This window comes from Neomonachus schauinslandi, chromosome 4, assembly GCF_002201575.2.
Source record: "Neomonachus schauinslandi chromosome 4, ASM220157v2, whole genome shotgun sequence".
In the NCBI taxonomy this organism is placed as follows: Eukaryota; Metazoa; Chordata; class Mammalia; order Carnivora; family Phocidae; genus Neomonachus; species Neomonachus schauinslandi.
In genome coordinates this window covers 7,266,628-7,292,997 of record NC_058406.1, presented here as the reverse complement: position 1 = coordinate 7,292,997, position 26,370 = coordinate 7,266,628, and the positions used below count along the sequence as shown (strand labels likewise).

At 41.1% G+C, this 26,370-nt stretch overlaps 1 protein-coding gene across 1 annotated transcript in view; it reads right to left on the bottom strand.

Moving 5' to 3' along the window:
- KIF1B (kinesin family member 1B) overlaps nucleotides 1-26,370 on the bottom strand; it is a 138,950-nt gene that overhangs the window by 28,793 nt on the left and 83,787 nt on the right. Inside the window, exons 23-29 of the mRNA XM_044914382.1 lie at nucleotides 11,798-11,891; nucleotides 10,592-10,740; nucleotides 8,586-8,764; nucleotides 7,901-8,038; nucleotides 6,461-6,709; nucleotides 1,150-1,268; nucleotides 158-243 (exon numbers count right to left, since the gene is read on the bottom strand). Of these exons, the coding sequence (XP_044770317.1) occupies nucleotides 158-243; nucleotides 1,150-1,268; nucleotides 6,461-6,709; nucleotides 7,901-8,038; nucleotides 8,586-8,764; nucleotides 10,592-10,740; nucleotides 11,798-11,891 (1,014 nt within the window). The remainder of the gene's footprint in view (nucleotides 1-157; nucleotides 244-1,149; nucleotides 1,269-6,460; nucleotides 6,710-7,900; nucleotides 8,039-8,585; nucleotides 8,765-10,591; nucleotides 10,741-11,797; nucleotides 11,892-26,370) is intronic.

Here is a 26,370-nt window from a genome sequence, read left to right as displayed (position 1 = left end):
TTGTTAGACATGCCCTGTGTTCTATGGAACGAACCCGTAGTTATCTGTCTTTTGTAGTTCTAGGTAGAAGAATTGTTTCCTAGTGAACGTCCTCCTTATAAACCTGTCTTCTACTTTCTCCTTCTATGAGTTTTTCTCTCCCTGTAAGGCTTCTCACCTGATTAAAGTACTCGTTATCAAAAGATATTTTAGCTGTTCCTGATTGTCGAATTCCGGAACCATAATCAGGAGCTTCTTCATCCGCTAAGTAGAAAACAACAACAAAAAAGAGAAGGATCAAATGAGACTACATATGGGCCAGATGAATGGCTCTTGTTGGATTATGAGATAAACAGGAAAGTAGCGGAGTGTTCCGGTTCGAGGACTTTAGTAAAAGGAGATGCTAAAGAACAATCTTTTGCTTCAGAAAGGAAAAGCCAGAAGCAGCAAAGTCACAGGGGCTGCTCCCAACTCTACTCAGGTATATTTACCAACCTGCTTAGCTCAAATGAGACTAGTTAATAAAAAATTGGTTTTATTCTTGCTATTGTTCAAATGTATACCTAGAAACACTGATCCTCACTTGGCAAGATGATGCTCAATACCACCCAACAAATATTTGAAGGTACTCGACTGTACTTGCACAAACTTCCATAAACTCAACCCTGGTGATCGTGCCACAGATTTCCACAGGGAACAGCTGAGAGGTCACTCCATACCGTATGGCATTTGGAAATTAAAAGAGAAAAATTATAGGAAATGGCCACATTCTTTCCTCAGAATGTAGGCTGGATCATGGAGAAGTGTAAAATATCAGAATCTTGATCCATAAACAACAAAACAGTAAAGGACAGAAATGTCTGGTACAAGTTCCATGAGAGAAAATTAAGCAAGAAAAAGTCCTGAATATTTTTTGTTACTTCTGAAGTAGTTTTATAAATGACTTCCGTAAGAGTTGTTCTTTATGTTAAAGGAAATCCCTTCATCCCATTACTCCAAAATAGCTGTGGCCCAGACTAAACAGAATCTATTTATGATACTGGGGAATAATAACTAAAAGGAAGCAATAAAAGCTTTCTCCACGACAGACAAGCCATCATGCAAAAGAACTGGCCTTCTTTGTCTCTAGGCAAAGAATCCAAAGCTCTCACCCGGAAGAGGGTCACCTACCTGCAATGGCCTGCACAGCCACACGTAGAAATCCCCGCACTTCACCTTTCTCACTGACAATGGCCACCCTATGAATCAGGGGCACAGGATACAGCAGGTTGCTCAGGTAAACAAATGCCCTAGAGACAGAAACCGGGAGACAAACATCTGAGCACCCCGCAGACAGAGAAGCTGGCTTTCAGATTTCCAGAGAATACCTTCAGGGTTTCTGGGCCCTGTCTTAAGGCCACCTTTCTGTTCTGCACTACCAGACTGCTTCCTGTTGCTTTTTTGGCAGAGACAATACAGAAAGAAATGCAAATGCTTGGTAAAGCAGTAGACAAAGACCAACTTACACCAAATTACTCTCTATAAAAATAACCAGTTAAAAAACAAAATGACTAGTGTAGATAGAAGAGTAACAATTGGAAATAGACTTTCAAGATGACAGTCCTATGGATACTGCTAAGGGTGGAGAAAAGGGAACCCACTAAAGAACTTAACCTTTTAACATAATGGCGTTTTATTTCTGCCAAGAGATAAAACAGAAATCAGGAGACAAAAAAGGCAGGAGATGTGCCTGAAATACAGTTAATAACTCTAAAATAGATTTCAAGTCACAGCATTATGGAAATGCTCTAGGAAATGACTATTATTTTCAGGCAAGTGACTGACACATACGAGCAGAGAGGTTTTGTAGCCAGAAGTTTCTGAGTAACAAGCTTATAGGAGACTCTGGCTGGACACGGAGACAAATATCCAGGGAGAAAAAGATAGCTCATCCCTAAAGGACTGCTTTTGTTCCTGGAGTCCAAAACTTAACTCAGAAATGGAAACACAAAAGGGAAGTTATAGACCTAATATCGTCTATTTCAAACAAACTAGGAGACTCCCATCACATTTGTACTCTTTTTACTTCTTTCATTATTTTGTATCTATTAATTTTTTTTTTTAACAATAAAAAGGTGATCACAAAGCTTAGGTATGTTCATTCCAATTAGTGGATGGGATACAGAATCTAGTTCCGACTGTTACTCTTGTCTTCCCACTGGGTATATGCTGATCTTTGAACACAAGGCAAGACAAAGAGTAAACATTTGCACCAAGAAATCAAACATAACTGAACGTGACACATATGCCTGTCTGCTTCTTTTCCTGTTCTGAATCTACATTAGAACAAAGAGAAATGGGAAGATGGAGTGGATTTGTGGGATTTCAACTCAAAGTAATGAAAAAAATACTGAAAACAGACAAAATACACCACAGAAAAACATGTTAATAAAACTTTAAGAACATAAATGAAATGTGAATGAAAAGCATAACAAAAATAACTGTAAGTAAAACACTGAATCAGATCAAATGAAGTCTACTTCCCTTTCAGTCTGCTCCAAAGGTAGGGAAGGAAATGCTAAGAAACAGAGGGTTAAAGCTTTGTTGCATAAAAATTAAAAAATGAAAAGTCTTCCAAAAGGATTACAAACAAGACTCTCAAAAATCAGCTACTGTGACAGAGTTTAAAGACTAAGAATTTGGCATACGGTACCAAACAGACTGCTTCACTTCCCAAGTCAGCACCATACAGATCACCTTTGTCTCTTAATGGTATTCCAGCCACACGTGCTCACTTTCAATGCCTCACCATTACAGAGTCACCGCACATACTTGTCCCCTGCGTGGAGTCCTCCCTGAACTCTACTAACCACCTCACGCCTTTGATTTCATATCTGCAGGTCTTATTCTGAACACTCTCATGACAGGCTCCCCCAGTGTTAAGTGATCTCAGTAACATACATGATTCCATCATTGCTATGATTTTCATTTATGTGACTGTTTAATTTGTCTCACCCACCAGACTGCAAACCCGTGAGAGCAGGAATCATGTCTGATTTTGCTTGCCACTGTCTACAGAGGGTCTGGCATATTTACTGAGTAAATACACTCAACATTCAATCAACATGATTGAGCATGTATGTACATAAGTGAACAGAAAATGATTTGTCCTCTATCTTTAAGTAGAAGTGGAACATTTTCCAGAAAAATGGGTTACAACAGAGGTAGAGAAGCAAAGCCATCCAACTTTATATACTAGGTTGATTTTTCTAAGATATACTCAAGATGGATATTAACTATAGAGAACATGTTTAGGTTCCTAACTATACTTAATTTGTATAGTTGTTTCTATACTTACACCAGGAACGCCTGTTTCTAATTTTCAAAAAGCTTCCCACTTGAAGGCATTGCATATCATGTTCACACACGCATTACAACAAAGTACTGTTTGAGCACACATTAAAGACAAGAATCTCCTTTCCACCTATGGCAATGGTTATTCCAAAGGTGAAAGGACAGAAAGTATTCTTGTGTATTTCCCGTCTTAGAAAAGAGTCTTCTGTGATTCTCCGGCTACGCAACTGCACGGTCACTAGCCAGCTCTCCCTGTCCTGTTATCAGAAGACAGCCTTAGCCCAAAGTCAATGCCATAGAAGTTCTCCTCTGAAGTTTTTTAAGCTGGAATTTTTATAAATACTCTGCATTCTTGAGAGTCCTTATACTTTGACCTAGCAGACTGAAGGAGAACAGGAATGAGAGAGGGGAAGATGTAAAGGGTATATTAGCATAAGTTCTGTGAAGTTACATCAAAAGGGAAACAAATTTGGTCAACATAAAGATAAGACAAATCAGCCTAATTATGGTTCTAGTTAAAGAACACAATGTCGGTTCAGACTTAGATGTCAGGATAACCATCTTTTGCCCCCTTTTAACCCAGAAGACTAGCTTAAATATTTTACATTTCATCCCAAATTATGATGGATGGTTCATAACATCCCAGCATGCCATAAGAGAATAGCTAAAGGGACAAGCTCTTTTCATTTTCATATAAAAATTCACCAGAGGCAGCCAAGGCCAAGAAACAAAACCTACAAATGGAATTTCACAAGAAACTGGAAAATTTTACAAGTGAATTGTATTTGCAATTATGTGCCAATATGGGAAATCCAATCCTGTGAAATCACAAAAACAGGAAAGAAGTTACTTCTCTTACACATACAATGACCACTAATATCTGGGTGATGTTGCATAGTTATCAATTTTGATTGTAGATGAGAAATGTAGTCAAGGGCGAAAAGTAAAGAGCTATCCTTCATTTTACTGATGGCCATGATTTCACCTCCTCCACTAACCTCATCCTCGCAAGTTAAAGTTAAGTTTTGGAACCTGGGAAGCCGAACATATGGAAATTACTTGAAAATCAAAGCAGAGCTGATTGCTTTATACCTACACTTAATCTGATACGATTAAAATGAATAAAACAAGAGAGAAAATAATGCATGTATCTTAAGCCAGTGAATGTCCATATTAAGTGGGATTCTGACTTAAGTTCTCCATACAAATGACTCAAAATACAAATGCTTTGGAGAACTCTTAGCCAGGATATTCACTTTGCTAGTGTGGATGACAGAATCTGACAGATAAAAAAGATCTTTAAGGCTCTCCGCTTTCCTACCTAACTACTCATTTATACTTGAGAACCTGACAGGCCTCAGTTTCAGCTGAGCGGACGTTAGGCCTCAGGCATCTCTTAGGGTCAGTGTTCTTCCCGATGTGCCATGTAAGATGAAGCTACATAGTCCTCCCTGTGCAGTGGTGATAACACAGACGAGCAGCATTAGAAGCTGCGCAACCGGCACCAGGACCACGCAGTTCATGAACAGAAACTTGGTTCTAACTTCCAACCCTTTTAGAATACACAGCCATAAAATAAGAAAAAGCACTATGGTCCCATTATTTGTACACAGAACTACTGTTCTCAGTTTTAATATAAATCAGCTTCTCCGAAATTCGAAGCATCTATTCCTGGCAATACACCAACAGAAAACAATATTCATGGCTGCACAATCCCTTAATGTTTATTCATGGAAAAACTGAATAGATGTCCCTCCAGTATCATAAAACCCTGAGACTGTCTAATATTAAGTTACAACCCATGGTCATAATTGGGGCTTTCACGTCTACCAGAGATCTTGCCTTTCCCTCTTTCCACCACAGTGATCGTATGCTACAGTAGTTATTTAATTCTTGCCAGGTGACCAACGTCACACCATGAGCTCAGTGCTAGAACCTTACCTCCCTACCGGGTCAGGATACTTGCCACGCTTTAATCTTTAGAGAACTGGTGTTTATCTGTTTAACACTGGCATAATTCCCTCTTTTTAAAGGACTCAGCAATATGTGGTTCTAATGCACCATTAAGATCCAACTGCACACCTTAAAACCTGGACACACTTTTTGTTAATGCAGCACGTGCTGCACTGTTGAATTTATAATAAAATTACTTCAGCATGAAGACTGGGTGTAGACAAAGACCCCAGTCCAAGGAGCGTGCGCGTGAGAGCTCTGCATCACTGATAGATGGAGTCAAAGACAAGGCCTGTTTGGAAAACCAAACTTAACACACAAAGCAGTTTCATGTGGTGCTAAACAAATATCCACTGTTGATGGTGTCAATAGATAATTTTATGAGATTCATCATTATAAAACCTATAGGTAAAATTTTGGCAGAAGCCAAAGATCTACAGATAGGCTTAGTGAAACTGGCCAAAGAAAGACATCCATTTCAGACAAAAGGTAACTTCATGTTCCGGATTCTTTTTCTGACTCAAACTAAGTAAAAAATAAACCTAACACTACTCCTTTATATTTACTTATTTTTTAAGATTTTTAAGTAATCTCTACACCCAACTTGGGCCTCAAACTCACAACTCAGAGATCAAGAGTCGCACACTCTACTGAGTGAGCCAGCCAGGCATCCCCTTTTTATTTATTTATTTATTTACTTACTTACTTATTAAGATTTTATTTTTAAGTAACCTAACACTACTCCTGATTCCACTTTTGTCCTCTTGATTCCTGCTGGTGTTACACATCCTTTAGTCTAACCTTGGCCTTGCTCTGCTCTCCTTCTCATGTCATCCCCATATGCTTCTTCACTCACATTCCTACAAAAGGGAAGCATCAGAACATAGTAACATTCTTTGACCTTGTAACATTAGACTCTTAGCTTTAATTACTTTCTCCTCTGGGATTTTCTCCTTCAGAGGGAAAATACTGGGCGGTTTAAGACAGGGGTCCTCTGCGTAGAGCCTTCACACATTGCCGTACGCCATGCCAAGCAGACTGCGTACCTCACAAACACTGCCTGAGGGCTCTCCCTCGCCAGATCAGCATGTCACAAACTGAATCTGCTAAGGTAAGATCATCCAAAATTGCACAAGGAGCCTCTTTAAAGCAAGAGCTGGTCCCTTTTTGCCCTTCTCACAATCACCTCACCAACCTTCCCACTAAAATGAACCATGGGGATCGGTCGTAAAACGGGTCATGCCCGTCACTGAAGAGATCTGATCCCTCCTCCGTCCCTGCGTCAGAGCCGGTGTCATCCACGAACGCCTCATCATCAAAATCCTCCATTTCATCTTGCTGCTCGTCAGCCAGCTCAGTGATGTCGGAATCGGCCGTGGAAAAAGTGGGGGAGGGTGTGCGGTCAGCAAGGCGCTCATTCACACAGCCGTGGAAAATGGGGGAGCTAGACACCAGGGAAGACGCCAAGGGACACAGCCAAGGAAGGAGAGAGGAATAGTTGGTTAAACAGGAAGCTATATGTGTCAACAGGACAGAACCCACTGGGGAATCAACACAATAAAAGCAAGTGGAAAAGCAAAAGGATAAAATGAGCATAAAACATCTGGTTCAGGTGAAAGGAAATAAGGACTGGTTCTTAGAATAAGAAAAGCAAAGGAAATACATGAGTAGAAGATCCAGATCCCAGGTAAATAGTGTGCTGTAAAAATGTTTATATTTTCCAGTTCACACAAAAGATCAGCAGCCAGGCCTCAAAGGAGCCACTCAACATTTGGTGAAATAAAAAAGGTGATCTTTATTCCAGTTTATTCCAGTTCCCATGTCATCTCGGAGCAGAAAACAAAATGGATGGAATGGTATATGGCAAAGCAAGTACGTGCCTTGCTTGGATAAGATGTGTTTGGCCAATTCAACTCTTTAGAAACACTCCACTATCAGAGTGAAATGGAACAGATTTAACTTCATTTCTACAAAATACTGTGACTTCAGCCCCTCCTTTCTTCCTAGTTCCTTTAAAAATGGTCAGAAAAATTTTGCAATTGAAAAACAATTCAAATCCCGAAATCATTAAGCTCAAAACTTACATATCTCTGCTTTTTAAATTCTAAACCTCTAAGAACTTGGACTCAGTATGGATTCACAGGGGCACTACTTGTTTTCATCACATGTTGGGATTCATGTATACACAAAGGAGGCTCAGGCATATGGCCAAGATATGCACTTGGCTCACCCTTGGCAAAGACTAATGTGAGATTAAATTGCCTTAAAAAAAAATGAGGAGACACTGGATCAAGGAGAGGTTGCAAGCTGGTAAGCTGTAAGTCATACTATGATTTTAAACTGTGCAACATACAGACATAGGCTTTCTTTTTCTTTTAAATTTATCCTCTTCAACTGTAAGAGGCAGGAAAGGCTGTCAATTACTCTGGATGAAAGATGAGACTTAAGTGCACACACTGAATAAAACAAAGGGAAGCACACCAGGTGACACACTGGCTGCGTCTGAGTGGATGAGATTACACTTGGAGCATTTTTGCACACTTTTTCTTTACAGAACTTTCTGTAGTATCTGCTGAGGTTTTAAACAAAATCATTCACTATTTAAAAAGAAGACATTGATGAAATCATCACGTACCTTCCTACCAGTTTGAACCAATGGAACCGGTCATAAAACGGATCACTGCCAGTCACAGTGGCTTCGCTTTCATCCTGAACGCCCGAGGCCACCTCACCTGCCCTGTCATACATCTCTCGCATCAAATCCAGCCTCTGCCTGCATAAACATAAAGTGCACTGGGTTAATATCATGAGATTGCATTAAAATTTCACTTTGGAATTATCTTCCATCCAAGATTAAAAACAAAAAAGCTGCTCCCACCATTTAATGATATTAAAAAAGGATGAAGGTCAAAAGTACAGGAACTCAAAACACGCAGTATCCAAAGTGTCTGAGTCTAGAGACGAGCCGCCAAAAGGAAAAAAGGCCACCTAACCTCTACTGAATCATAAGAGAAGTGTAGTTCAATGGTATATGACATCTCAAATATACTGAAACAGTAGAAAATACCTCACCATGTTAAAGACAAAGGAAACCACGTTATAACTTTCCTGTTTATTACCGATCATCAGATCCAGAACAGAAAAGATGAATAATTACTAGACCCAAGACAGAACTAGCTACCGGTGAGCAACAGCATTTAGCACCACAGGAAAGGAAGCAACAGTGACATCACAAGGCAGAGAGTCTGAGGGAGCCCACCTGAGCATTCATTATTATTTCCTAAATAAAACAACTGGTTTTATGAGGAATGTTTTCATACTTGAGTTTCTCCAAAGACCAATAATGTGTCGCTCCGTTCTTCAGATCCTGGACTTCTACCGCCACCACAGTACGAGGGAAAGGCCTGTCTTCATGAGTTTTTTCCATCTCAGTGGGAAGTAATTCCGGAGGCAAAGGGGAGTACAATGTGTCCGTCAGCAGAACAAACTGAAACTGCACCTACGTGGAAAGAATACACCGTCCAAAGGGCCTTTATGTTTTCAGCAAGTCAACTTCAGAAACAAGGCTATATAATCATGCCCCATGGGAAAGGGATCAAACATGTAGTATGTGCTCAACAAACAGCTTGTGATTAACTGGGGGGGGAAATGGCCACTTGTATACTAGCTGTAGAATAATCCTAATTTCAAATTAAGCTATTTACAGACTTTGTTCTAGCCTGGCGCAGTGTTTTTACACAAACTAAAATCTCAGTACATGTTTTGGTTGATGGAATTTACACCAGAGAACAAAACTTGGACCCACGAGGACATCTCTAGCCTCTCACTGAGGTGGGTGCAGAAATGTCACAGTCAGTTTTCCATCCTAAATTCAAGAATCACAGGTGCTACTCTTAAAAGTGTTTACTACATGGTAAGTGCTTTGTGTGCACCCTGTCATTTGTTTCTTGCTACTGCCCTATATTTTCACCTACAAATATTAAGTAAATGCTAGGTACAGCAGCAAGAAGAAAAGACATAGTCCCCTGCCTGTATTTCACCTACTTGAAGAGAGGGGTAAACACTTACAAAATGAAATGGGATGCCGAGATTGAATGAAGAAGATATCTAACCCTGTTTTACAGAACTAGAATATAGGGAAGAGAATGAATCTCCCCAAGGTTGAGCAGTCTGCTGTTTCCTGCCATGTGATACTGTCCCCCGCTGTCATCCTAGTAGCCTCTAGACCATTCAACAGTGGGACATACAGAAGAATCAATCTAAGATGTGGTGTGACGTTCTGGTAATAAGGAAAATCAGTAACATTTATTGCCTTTTACCAAGTCCAAGAGCTATTTCAGCTCTTTACATCTACTCCTTCTTTCATGCCTCATAGAACCCTAGGTGGCAGGGGTCGCTGCAAAGTCCATCTTGAGGGAACGAGGGAATATAGGCACAGGGCCATTAGGGTCAACACACAAGGCATGCTGGAATTGGAGCCTGGCTGGCTGTCTGAGTGCAGAGGGCCCGTCCGCTGCACATACCTGCCTCCCAGGCCCTAGAGCAAGAAGGGCACTTAGGACTTATAGGTGCAAATGTAATGGTCGAAAACTAAAAGAAAATTGAGATTTTCAGAAACCCAAGAATAGCATTCTCCTATTAATATGTTTCCCTAGGTCTTGGGGCGCCTGGGTGGCTCAGTGGGTTGGGCGTTTGCCTTCGGCTCAGGTAATGATCCCAGAGTCCTGGGATCAAGTCCCACATCAGGCTCGGCAGGGAAGCCTGCTTTTCCCTCTCCCTCTGCCTCTGCTCATGTGCTCTCTCTCTTGCTCACCCCATTTCTCAAATAATAAAATCTTAAAAAAAAAAAAGTTTCCTTAGCTCTTGTCAGAATACAGTCTTCTCATTTGTAAATAAGATAGAAAACAAGTTATTTTAAAAATGTCGTGTAATTGGGATGCCTGGGTGGCTCAGTTGGTTAAACATCTGCCTTGGGCTCGGGTCATGATTCCAGGGTCCTGGGATTGAGTCCTGTATCAGGCTCCCTGCTCAGCGGGGAACCTGCTTCTCCCTCTCCCTCTGCCACTCCCCCTGCTTGGGAGCTCTCTCTCTCTCTCTGACAAATAAATAGATAAAATCTTTAAAAAAAAAATGTAGTGTAATAAATATTTAATGAGTACCTACTGTGGTCTAGGCACATACGGTAAATAAAGGCATATATAACCCTGTTTCACAGCAAACGGCAGCTGAGTTCACCCAAGGGAAAGGCTAGTTCAAGATGAGAGCCATGAGCCCCCTGAGGGTCATCTGCATGTTCAGATAACCCATGGCCTCCCGCCCTTCATACCTTCTTCTTCAGTTCAACGCTGATGGCGTTGGCCTCCTTCAGGTAAACAGCATTGCCCCAGAGTAAATCCCTTAATGAAGTAAACTGGTGAGACTTCCACTTCCGGAAGGCCCACTGGGCCAGCTCAAATTCATGTTGTGTCCAAGGAGCTGAAAGAGCAAATGAAGCATAACAAATGGTGATCTCATAACTACATAGAAATTACATCTCTCCTCTACCTCATCTCTCTTATCAAGTTAAAGTATTTTTCCATATTTCTCCATTCAGCTGCTTTTGTTTTCTGCTTTTCAGTAAAGCTTACTAAATTCTGTTGATATTATGAAGGTAGTATGTACATTTTAGAAAACCTAAAAAAATCCTATTTAAAATAGTGCATGAAAGAAATAGACTTTTCTTCCTTTTTAAGAAACATATACATCTAAAAAAAAAAGAAACATATACATCTAATACATGGCTTAAAATAAAGAAGAACCCTCTGGTATATTGTACTTCATATAATATCTATTTTTCTTGCTAGTACAAGAAATAAAAAGGTCATATTTTACTTCGATATTAAAAAATTAAAGAATTTAGTACATAAATTAGAGATTCTCCAAAGCTAATCTGAAGCCTTGAGGTTACTAGGAGGTTGGGTGGAGAAACAAAATGTGATGAATGTTCATACTGTATTATAAGGTAATAACAAACAATTAAGGCCCTGATTCAGCTAAGAAATTCTGAAAAACTTAAGGCAGGTAGGCATGACTAAGCAATAGGATTAGAAATCTGCCAGAAATGGCTTTAATATACATTAATATATTCCAAAGTCCTCTCTGGGTAATCCTGGGCATAAACCATGGATCAGCAAATCAAAGAGTATCTTAACAAAGATTAAGCTCTGTATTTATCTGCAACATATACACAAGCTTCACATGTATAGTAATTTGAGACTATATACCTAAACTGCCCAAGAGATTTCTATAAGGACCGAGCTAAGAAATCTTGTGTTCTAAGGAACACAATCAGCTCCGCTCCCACCTCAGAGAGCACAGTCTGTGTTCTCATCATCGAGAATCTTTTGAATCACCTTTAAACTGTCTCGGTAAAATATCAATAAATGGTCGGGCCAACTATGATCAAATCCAGCTTTGATCATAGATGAAGGGCTAATCTTATAGTACAGATCCAAAAGCTATAGAGAGGGAAGTTTCCATTTCCATATTTCACCTTCTTCCTCCTCTTCCTCCTCTTCTGTCGTCTCTGCAGCGAGGGAGCGGGTCTCAACCTGCTTCTGCAAGGCCTGCAACTTACTCTCGTAGTCCTGGATGAAAAGAGAGGAGAGGACATGTAGGAGAGGGAGGAAGTGGATGGAGGGGAGGAGGAATGAGAGCAGTGTTGGGGAAAGCAGAGAAAGCAAAAGATAAAAGAGAAGACAAAGGCAGGAAACAACAATAAAAAGACATACAGAGAAATACGTAGGAAAAACCCACAAAGCACACAAGACAGTCTGTAAGGGGAAAATGCTGAAGAAAGCGAACTGCAGTCTCTTTTTACTCCCTCAGACTCAAGGGTTCTTTATTTTGGGTTGAGGTCCAGACAGGGGGGACTCCTGAGGGGAAAAACACGTGTATCACTTAAATTTATTTAATAGTTTTTTTTTTTAAGATTTTATTTATTTATTTGACAGAGAGAGACACAGCGAGAGAGGGAACACAAGCAGGGGGAGTGGGAGAGGGAGAAGCAGGCTTCCCGCCGAGCAGGGAGCCCAAGGCGGGGCTCAATCCCAGGACCCTGGGATCATGACCTGAGCCGAAGGCAGACGCTTAACGGACTGAGCCACCCGGGCGCCCCTTAATAGTAGTATTTAAGTAGTGCCTTCACACATCAAGGAATTCTAGAAAAAAACAATACTGGAAAATTCACCAGTATCACCAACAGTTCTGATTATCTAGCTGTTTGAATGAGAAACGTGGACTCTGAACTCTCTGTGGATGAAATATTAGTATTTTTGCAGCTGTAGGATGCAAGATGCAGCCTTCAGGTAACCAAAAGATCACAGTGTATTAGGGCTGAAATAATCTATAAATTGTATTTAGTTATTCAAGAAAGACATTTTAAAATACACTATTATAATACAAAATGTATTACTGTATTATATATATATATATATAAAATTATTACTGTATTATAATACAAATCAGATGTATCCTTCATTTCTCCATCTACTCACTCCACGCATTCTCAATGAGGGTGGTATCACCTTGAAGAGGGCAAAAAAAATGGTTCTTGAAGGATACAAAAAATCTTACTCTTTTGATGCATAAAGCACAAATATACATACAGTATATAAACAGATGCACTATAAATCTGAGGTATTAAAATTTCATGGCGGGGAGAGATTAAGGAAAAAATATTTAAAAAGATTCCTTGGAGTGTTAATGTTTAAAGCTTGTGTTATTGAAAATAAATCAAGTAAGGTTAAGAACAGAGACCTTCACATAATAAAATACCAAATCATAGCATAAGCATTGTATTTTAAGATACACTGCCTGGATTTCCTGCTTCCTTGGGGTGACCCACTTATAGGCTGTCCTGAGACAGAGGGATTCGGTGTGGCCATGTATTGTTTTCGAACAGAGCTCGCCCCAAGTCGTAAGTCAAATATTCTTCTCATTACAAAGGACCACTGAGAGCCTCCTAGCAAACTATTACGAAAGGAGCTCCCAGTGGCGATGCTAAGAGGGACGCAGATATTCTCAAGGCTCATCATTTACCACTGAGTCTCACAGGGGAACTTTCTCTCTTTAGAGGAGCTGGCACTGAGCAGGAGCCAGAGACACAGCTTCAGTCGATATCGAAACACACTTTTTAGGAGACTATGTACTGTGGCAAAAAAAAAATTAAATTTGCAGGTGAAAGTTCTGCTCCTGGCACCTGCTCTTACTAGTCTTATAATTCTGGGAAAGTTAAATCTTCTCTACACTTCATTTTTGTCATCTTTAAAATGAACAGTTTAGTTCCTGACCTGTCTCCTACACAGGACCGAAGGAAGAACCAAATGATGAACCATTTAAAAATGCATGTGGAAGTCTTCTTCATTGGTAACACACACTATCAAAGTGACAGGCTGTGTTTTAAAAAGTTTATTTGCAGGGGCACCTGGGTGGCTCAGTCGGGTAGGCATCTGACTTCGGTTCAGGTCATGATCTTGGGCTTCTGAGATCCAGCCCCGAGTTGGGCTCTGCGCTCAGTGGGGAATCTGCTTGTCCCTCTCCCACTGCCCCTCCCTCCGTTCATGCTCTCATGCTCTCTCTCTCTCAAATAAATAAAAATCTTAAAAATAAATAAAAATAAAAAGTTTATTTTCTAAGTATACCCAGCACCCAGATCTTGGTTTCTAAATACTATTCCCCACTAAAAGGAACCAGGGCTCTTTAGGAAAACAACCGATTCCAGGTCTGAAGCAAGGAAAGCACAAGGTGAGCTCAGAATATCTTGTACAAGAAAGCACAGAAGTACTCAAACATTGATGGGGCCATTTCCAAAGGGCACAGAATCCCAGTAGCCAGTAAATAAGAGTAATAACAGAAACACGATATAGCACATTGGGTATTAAAACGACTCCAGGAGTCCACAGTGTTACTAAAAGAAGAGGGGGAAAAAAGGAGAAGCCCTTCTTCGCTCCCCCGCAAAAGCCAGCTAATAAATAAATGCAGAGGAATGGCAATTAGAAAAACTACATTGCAGCCCCAGATGTAATGGCTGAATCAGGCAAGAATCACTAATAAATGCCAAAACAACTGAGTGAAAGGTGGATGGAGAACAGAATAGTCACACAATCCCAAGTGCCACCCTAGATACCCGTTGATAAGACAGAGAAAGAGCTGGGAAACGTCACATTAAATTTATAACCTTTAACATCACTGATAACAGGACAATTGGACATTTTGTCTGCCAATGTGACACGAGGGAAGTACACAATGTCACCCTGACAGCTTTCTTATCAAACATGCTTAACCTAAATCTAATCTTGAGGAAATAAACAGACTAATCAAAATGTAACCTATTCAAAAATACCTATGTAATGAAAGAGAAAAGAAACATAACCAAATGTAACACAAACTTTGCTCAGAACTGGGATTAAAACACACACACACACTTGTAACCACTGTATTTTTTAGACAATTAGGAAAATTTGAAAATGGACAGTATATTATATAGTACTGAATCAGTACTAAATTTCTCGGATAGGTTAATGGTATTAAGAGAATATCCTTGATTTTAGGATATACACAGGGCAGTATTTAGGGGTAAGCTGCATCATGCCTGCAACTTACTTTCAAATGATTCAGAAAAAATACACAAATATGAGTATATGAAGGTTCATTATACTCTCTTTTCAGCTTCTTGGTATGTTTGAAATATTTCAAAATAAAAGGATGGGGAAAGGGTACTTTTTTTCCCTTAGAAAACCAAATGTTCTATGGGATCCTTTCAGTAAAAAGAGAAAGATGGCTGGTTTACCTAAAAATCCTCAGGTGGGAAAATGTTAATATTTTATCTTGAGGATTTTTTTCTTGTTTTTCATTTTCCCCCAATTTTTTATTATAGTAAAATGCATGTGACATAAAATTTACCATCTGAGGGGCGCCTGGGTGGCTCAGATGGTTAAGCGTCTGCCTTCGGCTCAGGTCATGATCCCAGGGTCCTGGGATCGAGTCCCGCATCGGGCTCCCTGCTAGGCGGGGAGCCTGCTTCTCTCCCTCTGCCTCTCTCTCTGACTTTCATGAATAAATAAATAAAAAAAAATTAAAAAAAAAAATTTACCATCTGAACCATTGTCAAGTGCACAGTTCAGTGGTGTCAAATACATTTACACCATTGGACAACCACCACCATCCTCCTCCTCCAAAACTCTTTCCATCTTGCAAAACTGAAACTCCATACCCACTAAACACTAACTCTCCATGCTCCCTTTCCCCCTCCCCTGGAAACTACCATTCTACTTTCTATGATTTTAACTACTCTATTCCATATATGTGGAATCACATAATTTTAGCTTTTTTTTTTTTTTTTAAGATTTTTTTTATTTGAGAGAGAAAGAAAGAGAAAGATGAGCAGGGGCAGAGGGAGAGGGAGAAGCAGACTCCTTGCTGAGCCTGACACGGGAGCCCGATGCAGGACTCGATCGCAGGACCCTAGGATCATGACCTGAGCCGAAGGCAGACACTTAACCAACTGAGCCACCCAGGCACCCCAATTTTAGCTTTTAGTGACTCGCTTATTTTTGAAGCTTTCTTCAAGACTCAGTTTACAAGTTTTATTGCTCAAACTACCAATAAAAACAAAATCCTTAGATTCTGACAGTTAAGGTATGAAGATGACCTTCCCTTTAAAGGCTCTGGTTATGCTTTAGTGGCAGTAAAGCTCACATAAAAAGGTTTCCTGTAACACTATGGACCTAGAATTTTAACTGCATTTTGACTCAGGAAAATTTCTATCAGCAGTTGACAGTTCAAATATCAACACTATAACCTGAACTGGCCCTCCTCTTCCCCAAACCAGGCTGTATATGAGCTTCCAACAAGGACATTTTGTATGTCATCAGAAAAACTCGAAGTATTGGATTTTCCTACAACAAATGGATAAACAAATTTGAATACTATTGTTCTGTTGATTTCACGGTGGAAACTAGGATAATTATGGAAAGCCCATCAAATAACAATATATTTATCAGTAGCCTTTTGTGTTTATAAGAAGTCCCAACTAGTTAGATATATCCCCATATTTATAAAGATACTACAGTGGCTGTTCCCGCTTATAGAATGTTCTCCCTCTCCTGCCCATCCTTGTTTTTAAGCTTACTTTGCACCAGGAACTGTTCTTAATGTTTTGTATAGGTTATCTCAATCTTCCCAAAAACCCTAGGAAGATGGTACTACTGTTACCCTCATGTTAAAGAAGAAAAAGGCTTAAAGAAATTAAGTAATTTTATAAAGATCAGAGTTAGTAAGCATGGATATGGGATTTGAACTCAGGCAACTGGATTCTAGGGCATGCTCTTTTAACCACTATCATGTCTACTACATGCAGATGTTAGGAGAACAGTGGTCAGTAAGACAAAAGTCTCACTGGTGAGGGAGAGAGAGATGATCAATAGTAAACAGACACAAGACACACCGTGAGTTCAGTAGCGAGAAGTACTATGAAGGAAAACCAAAAGGTTGGTAGGTATGGGGGCTGACAGAGAGGCAAGAGGAACAGGAGGAACTTTTAGATTAGGTGCTCAGGGAAGGTCTGTCTGCAGAAAGGACATTTAATCAGAGATCTAAGCAGGCATGCTGAGAGATCTCCGGGGGGAGTGGTGGCAATGGTGATGATGCCAATCGAAATAGAACTAACAGCAAGTACAATGGTCTTGAGAGCAAAAGGTGCCTGGTGTGTTTTCAGGAAAAGCAAGAAAACTTGTGTGAGTGGAGTGAGGAGCTACAAGGCTCAGGGATGCAGTTGTGAAGGAGGCAGACAGGGACTGGGTTATGTTCGGCCTTAGAGGACATGGTAAAGACTGTGGATTTCATTCTAAGGGAAGCCACTAGGCAGTTTAGAGCTGGGAAGTAATATGGGTCTAGAACATGTTTTAAAAACATCTCTCTCCGTGGAGGAAAGCGTGGGGACAGCAGTGCTGGGGAGATGGTGGTAGGTGGCCCAGGGTGTCAGCCGTAAAGGTGGTGAAAAGAGAATGGAGTTGGGGTATGCTTTACAGGTAGAAGAAATACAACTTACTGATGATGTGGTCATGGGGTGTGAGAAAAAAAGGGGGAACTGAGGATGGCTCTTGGATGTTTGACCTGAACTGGTTGCCAGTCAGCTATATGGCTGTCAGGTCATAGTTGTGTGTCGGCGTCTTGAGGTCAGGGCAGAGGACTGAGAAAACACCACTGGGTTTGTCATCGTGGAGATCTTTGGTGGCCCTGAGAAGAGTGGCTTCAGTGTGGTGATGTGGAACAAGAGTGTGACTAGAGTGAGTTCAAGCAAGAATGGGGAAAAGAAACAACAGAAGAACAATAAAAAGAAATAATGGGGGTGGGCGAGTGGGAAATAATAGAGCAAACTCTTTCAAGGAGTATTTCTATAAAAAGTAACAGAGAGGGGTGCCTGGGTGGCTCAGTCGTTAAGCGTCTGCCTTCGGCTCAAGTCATGATCCCAGGGTCCTGGGATCGAGCCCCGCATCGGGCTCCCCGCTCTGCGGGAAGCCTGCTTCTCCCTCCCCCACTCCCCCTGCTTGTGTTCCCTCTCTCGCTGTGTTTCTGTCAAATAAATAAATAAAATCTTAAAAAAAAAAAAAAAAGTAACAGAGAAATGGAATGGTGGCGGCTCTCAGACAACATGGGAGTGTTTTGTAAGTGGCAAAACAAAGCTGTGCTTGAATGGAGGTGTTCAAGAGAAGGGTAAATGCATGGTGAGTTCTTGAGAAGGTGACGGAGGATAAAATGCAGGGAAAATGGGTGGGGCTAAGGTAGGAGCAAGGCAAGTCCAAACACCATCAGGAGGGAAGGATGCATGATGGATGCACAAACTAGAAGTGGGCAGAAAAGAAGTTTTCTTAGGATCAATTCTTTTTCTCAGTGCAGCAAAATGGAGGTCATCAGCTGAGAGCAAGGAAAGGCCACCTTTCATTACCAGAGTCTCCTGGTTGTAAACTTTCAGCACACCTCATAGCATTTTCCCTCATAGCATTTGTCACAAACATACCCTGTAACTACTGGTGTGACTATTCATCTAATGGCTATCTTGTCCACAACTGTGAACTTCCCAAGGCTAGGGATCTGCCATTCACCATGGAATCACCAGCATTTGGTGCCTATCTGTCTTCTAGATCAGATACATAGAAATGCACTAAGCTTCTAGTGGAAGTCCTCAAAAGTGACTATCTTCTAAATCAGGGTGGGCAAACTACAGCCTCTGTGACAAATCTAGTCCCCTGCCTATTTTTTCTAAGTAAAATTTTTACTGGAACATAGCCACACTCATTCCTTTGCATACTGCTGCTCTTCAGCTATAACAACGGAGCTGAGCAGTTGCAACAGAGACCATGGGACCCACAGAGCCTAAAATATTCACTATTTGACCCTTTACATAAAAGGTTTGCCAACCCCCCATTCTAGATCAGTGGCTCTCAGAGGTGGATGCTGGCCCAGCAGCATCAGCATCACCTGGGAATTTATCAGAAGTGCAAATTATGGGGTATCTGGGTGGCTCAGTCGGTTAAGTGTCTGACTCTTGATTTCAGCTCAGGTCATCATCTCGGGGTCATGGGATCAAGCCCCGAGTCAGGCTCTGCACTGGGTGTGGAGCCTGCTTAGGATTCTCTTTCCCTCTCCCCCCTCTGCCCCTGCCCTCCCCCATCTCTCTCTCTCTAAAAAAAATAATAATAATAATAAAAGAAAAAGAAAGAAATGCAAATGATCAGGCCCTACCCCAGACCTCCCGAATCAGAAACTCTTGAGGTGGGCCCAACCATCTCTATTCTCATGAGCCCCCAGGGAATTCTGATGCACATCAGTTTCAGAACCACCCTTCTGGGTAATGTGTACTGAGGAACAGTGGAGCTAACAGGATAGGTAAGGCATTTATTCTAGGTGAGTTTATGTTCCCATGGAAGAACCAAACAAGCACAAAGACAGGCTGTCATTATTAACCTGTGAGAGCTGGCCTGGTGTGGGCTGGGGCAGGAGATGTGCCTTTGAGTGCAGGTCTGAAGAGGAGTCACACATGATGAGGCAGGACTCGAGTGCTGGGGAAGTGCAAAAGCCCAGAGGTGGGGACACACTTGGCATGTTCAAGGAACAAAAAGTCTGAAGTGCTTGCCATGTGGGAATGTTAAGAGATGAAGCCAGAGAGGCAGGCAAGCAGCGAGAACACGGAACACTCTGTAGGCTACGGTAAGAAGGTTAGAGTTCAAAGCACAACGGGAAGCCACCAGAGGCCACTGATAGGATCTGACTTTTGTTTTCACAAGATGATGCTGGTTGCTATGCGGACAGTGGCTTAGGGTCCAGAACAGAAGCAAAGAGACAAGGTAGGAAGAGCACTCTCAGGAAAAGATACTAGTGCCACACTGGAGCATCTCCGAGGAAGTGGCTTAACATTTAAGGTGAAATCAACGTCACCATTCTAGGGTTTCTGGTTGGGTCTGTTTTTGACACTAGAGACTTGGCTCCTTTTGCTAATATTGCCTTCCTCTTTTAATGGTAGATTATAATTAGCAAGCAACAGCCGGAAGGAAGGTATCCACGCCCCAGTTCTTGTCAATGCCTAACCTTGCTCCCCACCTGCGGCATGGTGAGGACGCAGCCTCGGTCAGACCTCTCCCTCCAGAGATCCCACAACACCTATTCTTAGAGTGAGTGGCTCCTATTTTCTCCCAGTCCCCCAGGGCCATCTTGGTCTCACTTACTTTCCAACCATGATCCAAGTGAGGGCATTCATCACCTTTCCGGTCATACATACAGGGTTTATCCCACCCACAAACTGATTTGTTGATTCTACTTTCCCTCTCTCCTTTGTCCCTGCCTTTGGAAAGTATTGTTTCTCTTTTAGTCCATACAGCAACTTCCCAACTGAGGCACGGGGCTCTGAATTTGCCTCCTTCCAACTCAAGCTTTAACCATTACTAAAAGGTGAATCTAATCATGCAATCCCCCTGTATAAAATCATTTGGTAGCTTCCCATCACACTCATGATAAAATCCCCACTCCTTAGCATGCCACGATGTGGACCTTGTCTGTTACCTCTCCGTGGCACACAGCTGCTGTGCTGATCACCGCGGGTTACTCGCAGGTACTCCCAAGTTCGCTGGACCTGACATATGCTGCTTCTCTCCCCCTGCCATTCTTCACTTGGATAAATTCCCAGTTGTACTCTGGGACTCTGCTCTTGGCTCAGGGCCTCCTCCTTCAAACACCTTTCCTCACTCTCCCCCTGTGCACATGACTATCACTGCACACCTCATACTACACTGGAATCCTCTGTGTCACCCTAGAAATGGTCAGTCAGATCTTGGCAACTTTTCCACCAGTTTCTCCAATAGCAGAGAAATACAAAGTACCCTGAGGGACAGAGTATAAGGCCTGAAGCAGACCAATCCACATATAACATTTTTCTCAAGTTCCAAATTTCACATCATAAACTCACGGGGGAAAAAAGAGACTCATGTAGATTTTGTATTCCACTCCATAATACATGATTGTGTCATTTTTCAATATAAAAAACAATGTCATGTCCAAATGATCATTAAGACTGATGACCCACTCCAGAAAACTCTTCTGCTTTATCCTGTGTCACCTCCAGCACACCACAAATACTCCAGGTGGAGAAGAGCAGCGATTAAGGGTAAAAAGAGAAGCTAAACGGACTTACTGAAAGCTTTGTAGAAAATCAGTTTCTATCCATGTGAAGGGAACTATACTATTTCATTTTAAAAACTTTCAGATTATATGATTAAAAGATAAAAAATACAGCTAAGATAAACTCAACTTATACTAGACAAGTTTTTATTCAAATAAAATGTGGCATAAAGTAGGGGTTAAAGATCCCTTCTAAGATAGAATTTTGATAAACAGAAAAGGGAACAGAAGCAAAAGCTTTAAGTGAATCAAGTTCATGCAGAAATATATTAAGAAAAAAAGATTTGGTTTGCAACCATCTTCTGATTAAAAAGGAATAAATAAAAGTCAAGACCAGACTTAATCAGCACCACCCTGTTTCACTTTTCCTTCTTCCCACATCAGAGAGAAATCACACTCTTAAAAGATGGTTTCAGCTTTTATTGAACGAGGACTTTATATTCTAACATGACAAACTAACTCTCCCTTTCTGAAAAGGTAGATCTTACACTCAAAGACAATCTTCAAGCATTTTATTTTAGAAATTGGGGGAGAAATCCATAGTTCATTAACAAGATTCACAACTTCTTTTTACAGTAATGATGGCAGGAAACCAATACATTTCACAACCTAGAGCGGTTCAAACTAAGTATGTAGAGCAGATTTTGAAATCTTGGAAAAATGACATAAACTGGACAATTACGAACACTGCTCATAATGCGGACTCTGGCTCTGACAGTTTAGGACAGATGTTGGCTCTACACTGTATCCGAGAAGGGGTCTTCACTACGGGACATTTTCACACCAGGACATGGCAGCTTCCCCTCCTCCCAGGCTTTTGAACAAATCATTAAGGCAAGTCTACAAAGGACCAGTCAGGCACAGGGTACAGCAGCTGACCAGAGGAAATCTATGTAACTTCCTGTAGTCTGACAGCCTTTAATGCAGACATCAGTGTGGCAAACTCTGTGCTGTGTTGTGTTTATTTTCAGCATCAACCTGCACCTAAAGCACAAGAGGTCACTTCAAGTCACTTCAATGGAATAAACAATCCCCAGTCATTGCATTTTCAGTGAATGAAGCAAACAATCTGAAGTGCTAGAAAGAATTAGAGGCAAAAATAAAGGAAAAGCCCTTTGGTTTAGACTTATTAGATGAACAGAATGTCTTTAACTCTTCAGGGAATACCACTGTGGCATACAAAATTACACTAATTAATTAACACTCCTTCACATTTCCATAATTTTCAGATCATATCATTTCAGCAGCACACTTTCCCCATTTTTCTATAATAGCTATGAATACTTCAATAATATAATAACAGTTTAATGATGACCATTTCTCTTTGGTCATGTAGTATTTAGGCTTAGGGAGAGATCCTGTCAAATTTAAAAACAAAAAAATATAAGCTATACCAATAGCTCACAAAAGCATGGCACTAAGAGCTTATTTAGTAAAAAAAGTCAATGAAGTCCTTTTATTCACATTTACCCAAAGTTATCTTCTAAGACAAGCATCTGCTCTGAAATGCAGGAGGGCACACATGTGGCAATCAATCAAACCCTGGTTCATTTCTTTCTGGTCATCTGAAATTAAGGGCTCCTTTAGAGATCTAAACATTTTAGCAATTCAAGGGCACCTAGATCAGCAGATGAAGCACAAACACAAACCTAATTCTTTGGAATATCAGTGTGGGCACAGTGCTTACCACAACCCACATTTGTAAATGCAAATGCTGATTACTTTCCATTCTATAATTTCACCTGATCACCAGTAGAAACTCACTCCTGTTGTTTATCGGGAAAGGGAGGCACCTGCTCATAATAAGATTAAAAGGCCACCATAAAAACGAAAATACTATCCTATGGTATCTCAAGTTAGGGAAATGAGAGCCCACTTTTGCTACAGAGTTGAAAGTGGAGTTAATTATTACTAATATTAATACAGGTATCCCCTGCATCTTGAAAGTGTGTGTTAGGCCACTTTGCTTCTATGAAAGACCCACGTTAGTACCTGTTTTTGCTACCCGAAAGAAGTCCAAAGAAGATTTTTGCTTTTACGAAAAATTGCACTTAGTGTGTGTGTGTGTGTGTGTGTGTGTGTGTTTTGCAGCGAGCCAGTTTAGAGGTAGCACGCACATCCCAGGCAGCTAGTGGCCCCACCAAGCTCCTTCCCGGGAAACACACACAGCGTGTCAGCGTCCAGCCGCCAGAGCTCTGAACTGTGTCTGTGAGCATCTGGGCTTTATCTCAATTTATTTTGCGCATCCGTCAGCAAGATGTGTCACAAGGTATCAGAAAAGCCTAGGAGAGGTGGTTTTTTTTGAGTCTGGGAACCCTCAAAAATTTTTTCCATATAAATTAATAATAATGGCTTCTTCACTTTACACCATTTTCAGCTTATGAAAAGTTTCACAGAAACACTCTCTTTCGGAAAGCAGGGGAAACCTGTCATAGAAAACGAATTTTTTTGCGAGAAAGGAACAATTAATATATCTGTTTCTAAGAATCATAAAGAACAACAACTGGGGCTTACACAAGATGCACTGAAGTGACTGATCTGAAGTAGCCTAGTGAGTTCATTCAAACCACATGGTACAGGAGATTGTCTCAATTTAAGTCCACCCATTACAAACATCATTCACCCTAATCTGCCTAATCTGTCTAATCTGCCATAAAACCTCAGCTAAAGACTAGAACCGTTCTAGCTATGAAAGCAAAAATATCCCCAAAGTTAATCAGAAGCAACTTTCTGTGCATTAAGAAAGCATTTTCTTAGAAGCAAAAAAAAAAATTAAAAATTAAAAAAAAATACTATGATTAAAATAATGTGTTCTAGTAAGGCATAGAGCCCACACGCAAAGGAAAAGAAAACCATATAATCACAATCTTTAAAGGCTTCCTTGAATGCCACTCGCTATGTTGGCTGCAATTCTACACCGTCTGGAAGCCAAGTGCTGGGCAGGTGACTCCGTGACTTAGAGGAGCTGTCATCACGAAGTCAGGCAGTGTCCCAGACTTCTCTGGCTCTTCGCATCGCCTCTTAAAGAAGTTGCTGAATAGTTCAAGAGATGAGGAAGGATGTAGAAAACTATTCTTTTCTTCCCATTAATATCCATCTTTTTTAGTGGATTCTCCAGTGAGGCAAACTGAGACCACGACACGGTAAAATGAGGTATTGATACAATTAATGTTCACCAGGACTTCTCTCCTTGCTTGAGCATCTGTGAGCATTACTACTGTACACAAAGAATAGTTTATTATACATCATCTCCTTTATTCTCAATCCAACCAGAGTTAACTTATTTCATGATCTCATCATCTACTAAGAATAAACAGCACAGAGCCATATGCTGTGGCCTTCTCCCCACGTCCCACCTCTTCCCTCTGCACCAAATAAGCTCCCTGTGAACTTACACACACTGCTCAAAGCGCCATGCAAGTGTTTTGTTGGCGTTTCTGTTGGCATGATTTTGGTGAATGGTTCAGAATGTGAGTGTGTGTGTGTGTGTGTGTATGTGAGAAATGGTATGTTAAACTTCAAAAAGCAAACTACAAACAAATCCAGAAACGGTGCCAATTTAAAGATTTCAGTATTATGACAAATTTCATACACATACTGATACATTCAAAAGAAAAACACAAAAAAACCCACTGAATCAGTTCTATGTAAAATATGGTAGAAAAAGAAGATGGGGAAGTTCTGTGGAAGGATGCAAAGCTGTGTACTATATGTCCAAAGACATTTAGTTCTGGCTTATGAAAATTCCAATTATATTTAGACAGGAACAGACATGGATGAGAAATCCAAAGCTGTGTCCACATAGTTGAATGTTATTAAACTAATGTCTAACATTTATGGGGAAATAACAGACACTTAAATTCTGCGTATCAAATTCCCCCTTTTAATGTCTGCATAAACCAAGAGGCAGGGCTTTCTGGGTGTCAGATCAGTTTCCAGGCATTATAAAAACATAACAAACTTACACCAAAACAAGATCAGTCTGTGTAAGTGTATTATCAAGAAAGGAGGAAAGTCTCAGAAAAATAAGGGAGGTCTCAGTGTTTTGTCCAAAATTCCAGAAACTGCCCATTTGTGGCATACAAACAAAAGGGAGGTGCTGAACTGTCTACCAGTGTTTTATGTTTTAACAATATTAAAATCAGTTAAGATTTGTAGGAACGCAACATTAAAACCATAATGTAAAGAGTAGAAACTCAAGGCCAAGGCTAGAACCAACTCAAATCATGAGCTAACATTGCCTATTTCCTCCACCAAGATTTCAAGATTGTCCAGTAATTTATACTGTGGTTTCTCGACCAGCTTTGAGATTGGGTGCCGAAAACTGGCGCCTCATCCTTGGAGGTGTCACAAACTGGCTACAGTGGTTGGGCTTGTCCGTCTGCTTCTGAAAGGAACTGGCTGCACTGCCCTCTAACTGACCTCCAGTGTTGTAATTACAGTAAGACTGACGGTGTTGGTGAATATGGCGCTTCGCCTGGAAAGTCTGCAGATCGGCAGTGGGGTGACCACTGTGGGAATTTAATGATTCTGAGGAGGCAGATGCCTGGCCGCGCGTACTTTTCGGTTGGCCACTATTGAGAGAATTGCTTCTCCAGCGTAACTGAGGTGGCTGTTGTTGGGTGTTAATATGCTGCTTGCTAACTTGGATGTGCTCTTGACTTCGTGTGCCCTGAGAGCCCCATGGTAACTGGGGATCCTTAGAAGTTGCTCTACCCCCCTTTTCTTGGCTCTCCTCTTTACTTCCTTTCCTTCCATCTTCATCTTTTGGGATTCTAAGCTCTATGACCTCATCTTCTGTTATGATGATATGAGTCCCAGGGCTCCAAGAGTTTCTGTGTTTAGGGTTGCTCTTAAAGGGGAACCGGGGCTTGCGGTTCTCAGGAGGGATAAACCTATGAGGTACGTTCTGCCTACGCAGCTGCTTTGCTATCTCCTGCTGTTGCAGATTCTTAAAGCGGATTTGCTCTTGCCTCATCCAGCGCAGACGTCCGCGTCTAAAAGCGGGATCCCCGTTCATCAGCTGGGAAACGCGCTCCTCTTTCCCAAGTTCTCCACTGTCCCCTCTGCTTCCGTCATTTTCAGACTTGTTACTGACACCAGCACCAACAGGCTCCTTTGCTCTGTGGTTTCCTTGGCTTTTCTGTTCCTGAGATCCGATCAGTGGCAAGACTTTCTCCATTTTGAGCATTTTGTTTCTTAGGACTTTTATTTCCTCATCCTTCATGTTATTTTGCTTTTTAACTTCTTGTAAAATATCTTCCAGTTTGTCAATATGAACCTTGAGGTCGTCTACGTCAGTCCCGCCCTTTCCACTGGCCATCACGTCCTCGATCTTCTCATCCCCTACACCGACAGTGTCCCACACATCCCTGGCCACTGCCCTCCAAGAGT